This window comes from Mesocricetus auratus, unplaced genomic scaffold (genome assembly GCF_017639785.1).
Source record: "Mesocricetus auratus isolate SY011 unplaced genomic scaffold, BCM_Maur_2.0 Super-Scaffold_100031, whole genome shotgun sequence".
In the NCBI taxonomy this organism is placed as follows: domain Eukaryota; kingdom Metazoa; phylum Chordata; class Mammalia; order Rodentia; family Cricetidae; genus Mesocricetus; species Mesocricetus auratus.
The window spans coordinates 16587718-16593633 of NW_024429212.1; the positions used below are offsets into that span (position 1 = coordinate 16587718).

Sequence of the window (5916 nt, forward strand, 5' to 3'; positions counted from 1 at the left end):
CTTTTTCTCCCTTGTATTTTCACTGTATCTATTTTTTCATTTGTCATGGAAAACATCCACCTTTTCAATTAAAAGTTGTACTTGTGGCTTCTCTTTGGCATGTTTGGGGCCATTAGTGAGTGAAATGAACTAACACTGGGAAAAATACAGATTTTATTTTACACAAGTTCTGCTCATCGGGGCAGTCAGTCTCAAAGTTGAGTAGAGAGAGGCACATTCATCCCAACTATCCTGGACAGAGATGGATTATGTCCCTCAACAGTGGGAGATTTTTATCACACCACTCAGACTATTGTACAATTTAAAACGTTTATGCATTATTTTTTTCTGTGATTTTTACTTAATATTTTTAAACCCTGGTGGACCACAGGTAACTGAAACCATGAAGGAGGGGGCTGACTACTACAATGTTATAGTCAAATATTATATATACCTCATCAGGCATATGAAATATAAAAGATGGTGTGACGACTTTTTCTAAGAACCGTATACATAATGCAATTAAAGAAAGCTGAAGCTGGGCATTGGTGGCACACACTTTTAGTCCCAGCACTTGGGAGGCAGAGGCAGGTGGATCTCTGTGAGTTTGAGGCCAGCCTGGTTTACAGAGCGAGTTCCAGGACAGCCAGGGCTACACAGAGAAGAAACCCTGTCTCGAAAAACCAAAAAAAGAAAGCTGAAAGAGAGAGGGGCTGGCGAAATGGAGAACCAGCAGTTAAAAGCACTGGCTGTTCTTCCAGGAGGACCCACATGGCAGCTCACACCGGCCTGTAACTCCAGTTCCAGGGGATCTGACATCCTCACACTAATGCACATAAAATAAAAAAATTAGTAGATTATTTTTAAAAAAAGAAAGAAAGCTGAAAGAGTAGAAATGAACATTGTAGCGTAGGAAGTCACAGAAGAAGGACCAGTGTGGCTCGAGTCACTACTGCTCACTGTCTCAGGATGTCCTCGTTGGAAAAGTAGACAATTACAAGCCCATGGCAGGTCACAGCACCTTAGTGACGTTTCCTTCATTACAGACATCCTGATAGTGACAGGAGAGTGTGGAGTGTCCTCAGAATTCTCATTGTGCCATGGCAACCTCTCTGTACAATAAAAGCTCATCTGTTTATGAATGTTAGGCTGGAGCCGCAAAACAAGATTACAAGGTAGGGAGTATCACCAGTTGAAAGACAGGAGAGTAAGTTTTAACATGTACCTTCGCCAATTCCCCATGTGTCAAGTGTCAATGTTGGCACCTGGAAATGGCCTTCCACTTAGCTCTCTCCTTGCTTATCAAGTTGGTATTCTTAACACTCTTCCTGTTGTAGGGCCAACCGAATATACGTCAATAGATGGAAACTCAGGGGCCTAGACAATCATTTTAGTTCTGCGAAAAGGGTCAGATTAGAAACTAGCAAACACAGTAGGAACCCTCAACACAGCACGTCTGAGTCACGAATGCCACTAGGTCTAGAAGAAAGCCTTGTCCGCAATAAGCCGGCTTCCCTCTTCATGATGTCCCAAGGACAATAACAAAGAAGGAGCATGTCCTGGAGACTATGGTGACTCAGTAGAGTAGATCTCGTTTTAATCAAAGCCTGCTTACTGACCAAGTTGACTTTACCGCTTTTTTCTCATGTAGTATCATTTTAGAGTGTTGACTGGTCCGTATAGACTAATACTAACATTATAAACCCCACATGCCATGGTCAATTCTGGCCTATTAGAATTAATGCACTCTAATTTTTCCTTTTAAAATTATTATTATTATTATTACTATTACTTTAGTTTTTTGAGACAGGGTTTCTCGTGTAACAGCTCTGATTGTCCTGGAACTCGCTCAGTAGACCAGGCTGTTCTGGAACTCACAAAGATCGGCCTGCCTCTGCCTCCCGGGTGCCATGATTAAGTGTGTGCCATCACCGCCTGCCTTCAGTTATTAATTAATATTAATTTACTTTTTTGGTTTTTCAAGACAGGGTTTCTCTGTATTGTTTTGGAGGCTGACTTCAAACTCACAGAGATCCGCCTGCCTCTGCCTCCCGGGTGCTGGGATTAAAGGCGTGTGCAACCAACGCCTGGCCCAATTATTAATTTCCTAAGTGATGGGTTTCATTACGACATTTCGCTCGTCTATGTCATACGTGTTTTCTCATTCATTCTCCTCCTCGACCACTCTCTCCATCCCCTTAGCCCCCCACTTCCTGCTGGTCCCCTTTCTTCCCCACGAAGTCCCTCTACTCTCAAGTCACAGAGTCCATGAATCTTTCTTCCCCACCTCTCCCTCTCTTAAAATCTATTCCTCCCTAAATCTCTGTGTGTGTGGGAAAGTGCTCACAGCGCAAATGTTTGAGGGGCCACTGCTTAGCCTAAAGTGCTATCTATGACCATCACCAAAGAAATCCATCTTTAGGGACAATGGATGAATCTCACTAGCTTTCAAAGCAGCCCATAGCAAATTTTACCGACATTATTACTTAAATTTGAAAGTTACAATTAGTATTTACTCGTTCAAATCACTATCTCCTTAGTGAGCATATATGAATAACAGAAGTACCGGAAACTGTTATGTGAAAATTGTTTAACCATATACGTCAAAAACAAAACACCCCGTGATCCTTCTCTTGATGAGACCCTAATCCCACTGTGATTTTTTTCTTCTTCTTCTTCTTCTAATTTTAAAGGTGACGCGTCGTTTCCCATTAACCAACAGTTTTGGCTGTAAGGGTGCCAGCCATGTGCAAACGGAAATAGTACTTGAATGTGGGGGGAAGGGAGGCTCAAATACTGAGAAGCAGGCTTCATGGCTCATCTGTCCGATGGCAAACTGAGCACAGACACCACTGAGTTTGAGGTGTTGGAGAGCAGGACTAACTGGAGGGCCAACAGGTCCTCCTTATACCCTCCTGCAGTGGACAACCCCTTCATGCAGCAGACCCACTTCAGTGCCTGGCGCTGGGCCTGCACCATCCTGCTGGGGACCGTGCTGGTGCCTGTGCGCGTGTCCTGCATAGCCTTCCTCTTCGTGTTTCTGTGGCCTATGGCCACGCTCACCACCATCAACTTGCCTCTTCAACCTGTCAAACCCATGGCGAGTTGGAGGAAACATCTGATGAAGCCGGCCCTCCTGTTCTTGTTCCGTATGACGTTCTTTCTTGCCGGGTTCCTGGTTAAGGTGAAAGGCAAGAAGGCCAGCAGAGAGGAGGCCCCCATCTTCGTCACGGCGCCACACTCCACCTTCTTTGACGCAGTCGCCGTGGTTGTGGCCGGGCTCCCTTCGGTGGTCTCTGCCAGTCAGAACGCACACATCCCGCTGGCTGGGAAATGCCTCCTGTCGACTCAGCCGGTGCTTGTGAAACGAGAAGACCCGAATTCCAGAAAGACTACCCGGGATGAAATCCTGGCTCGAGTGACGTCGGAAATGAAGTGGCCACAGGTTCTGATTTTCCCGGAAGGGGTGTGCACCAACCGCTCCTGTCTCATCACTTTTAAACTAGGAGCTTTCTCTCCGGGTGTCCCCGTGCAACCAGTGCTGCTCAGGTACCCCAACACAGTGGACACGGTGACCTGGACCTGGCAGGGGTTCACCAGCTTCCAGGCATTTATGCTAACGCTGAGTCAGCCCTTCACTAGAGTGGAAGTTGAATTCATGCCTGTTTATATCCCAAGCGAAGAGGAGAAGAGAAACCCTATCCTGTTTGCCAACACGGTCCGCATCAACATGGCAAATGCTTTGCAACTCCCTGTGACGGATCACACCTTTGAAGATTGCAGACTGATGATTTCCGCAGGCGCCCTGCAATTACCCATGGAAGCTGGCTTGGTGGAATTCACAACCATCAGTCAGAAATTGAAATTGGATTGGGACAATATCCACAAGCACCTGGACAGATATGCTGAGATTGCAGTCGCCTCAAAAGGAGGCAAGATTGGAATCGAAGAGTTTTCACGTTATTTAAAACTCCCAATTTCAGAGCCCCTGGAGCAGCTTTTCTCTCTCTTTGACAGGAATCAAGACGGCACCATAGACTTCCGGGAGTACGTGATAGGCCTAACTGTCCTGTGCAACCCTTCCAACACGGAGAAGATTTTGCAAATGTCGTTTAAGCTGTTTGATCTTGATGAGGACGGCTACATCACAGAACAAGAGTTAACAACGATACTCCGGGCCGCTTTTGGAGTGCCAGACCTGGACGTTTCCACGCTCTTTCAGCAGATGGCTGGCAAGGATTCAGTTAGCGTTTCGTACACGACCTTTAGGAAGTTTGCCTTCAAGCACCCAGTGTATGCCAAATTATTTAATTCATACCTAGACCTCCAGGCAGCCTACATATATTCAACACTACGAGAAGTAAAAGCATAGCCCACAGCACTCAACTGAAGGTTCAGACCATCTTGGAAAAGGGGTGGGTGGGGGTATTCTTAGGCAGAAACTATGAACTAAATAAAAATTATCATTTGAGGAAAAAACTCAGTGGCTTTTACTCTAAGTGGCACAGATACTGTCCCTGAAAAGCAACTCGGGGAAGAAAGGGTTTGTTTGACTTGCGTTCTGATTACAGCCCATCACAGAGGAAAATCCGGCCAAGTGCTCCAGCCGGAGCAGAGATGGGAACCGTGGAGGGGCGCTGCTTACCAACTTGTTCCTCGTGGTTCACTCAGCTTGAGTTCTTATGCAACCCAGGACCGCTTGCCCAGGGAAGGCACCATCCACAGTGGGCTGGCACCTCCCACATGAGCCCGCAATCCACAAAATGTTCCACAGACCTGCCCACAGGCTGGCCTGATGGAAATAATTCTTCAGTTGTGACTCTCTCTTCACAAATGACCTCGAGTTTATGTCAAGTTGACAGAACCAATGCAGAGACTAAATTATATTTAAAATATATTTGAGGAATTATTTCAATTAGACAACACTATTTTTTTCCCCCTTAAAATGTTTGTTGGGCACATGGTACATGCCTGTAGTCCCATCAACACAGAAGTTAGAGGCAAGAGCACAGCTTTGCAACCTAGCAAATAGACTCGGATTTTAAAAAAGATTTATAGCTTGCTTGCCCCCGGGGTTTTCCTTTAAATTGATAATAAACGGTCCTCAAACTCCTATTTGTTTTCATTCTTAGATTATTTTAATAAGATTAAGAACCCCAGTGAGCCGGGCAGTGGTGGTGCACACTTTTAATACCAGCACTCAGGAGGCAAAGGCAGGCGGATCTCTGTGAGTTCGAGACCAGCCAGGTCTACAAGAGCTAGTTCCAGGACAGCCTCCAAAGCCACAGAGAAACCCTGTCTTGAAAAATAACAAGAAAAAAAGAACCCCAGTGAGGGGACTCTGATTTACCTAGGGCCCCACTGGGACTCCCTAGGATTTCTGGTGACATCTTCCTTGCCTTTTAATTCTTCAGTTGGCAGAGAAAACATCCCTGCAAAGGCATTAAAAGGATTCCATGTCCTACGATGGAGATACTTGCTCAAGCATGGATGGTGCTGCTCCATTCAAAGTATCTAGGGAGTGGAATCAGTCTACATGTCCACCAACAGAAGAATGGACCATGAGAGTGCACATATACATGTAAGGGTGTGGTAAAGAAATGACTGAAATGGCCACTCCGTGGTCGGGGGTGGGGTGGGGTGGGGTGGGGGAGAACAGCCAGGGACATCTGGAAGAGCCCAAATCGGAGAGAAAAACAGACTGGACACAGCCAGGGCTATCTGCTAGAGACTGGAGAATAGCGGGGCAGAGGGGAAAAAAAACCTTGCTTTTATAGAGAGAATAGATGTGTACCTGGCAGGAGCAGAGCCTGTGAGCTGAAACAGTTTGGGAGCTAGCATAGTGGAGGAGGAGTGGGTATGGGTGAGAGGGGCCCGGAGGCTAGGGTGGACACTGAGATGTATTCCAGGTACTTGTGGATAGGGGACTGTGGGGGC

The 5916-nt window shown here is 46.3% G+C and overlaps 1 protein-coding gene across 2 annotated transcripts; it reads left to right on the forward strand.

The window, feature by feature from the left end:
• Nucleotides 1-1070: 1070 nt before the first annotated feature.
• Nucleotides 1071-5086, forward strand: LOC101839928 (lysophosphatidylcholine acyltransferase 2B-like). Of its 2 annotated transcripts, none has more exons than XM_005077445.2 (2): nucleotides 1071-1154; nucleotides 2673-5086. In XM_005077445.2, exon 2 carries the CDS (start codon nucleotides 2792-2794, stop codon nucleotides 4349-4351), a length of 1560 nt encoding a protein of 519 aa, XP_005077502.1. In that variant the 5' UTR covers nucleotides 1071-1154; nucleotides 2673-2791; the 3' UTR covers nucleotides 4352-5086. The 2 variants fall into 2 exon arrangements, with proteins under 2 accessions (XP_005077502.1, XP_040589544.1); XM_040733610.1 differs by having other exon boundaries at nucleotides 1109-1186.
• The last annotated feature ends 830 nt before the right edge of the window (nucleotides 5087-5916 follow it).

Excerpts from the sequence above, each read along its gene's own strand:
- LOC101839928 (XM_005077445.2), top strand. The coding sequence starts at position 2,792 with ATGGCTCATCTGTCCGATGGCAAACTGAGCACAGACACCACTGAGTTT.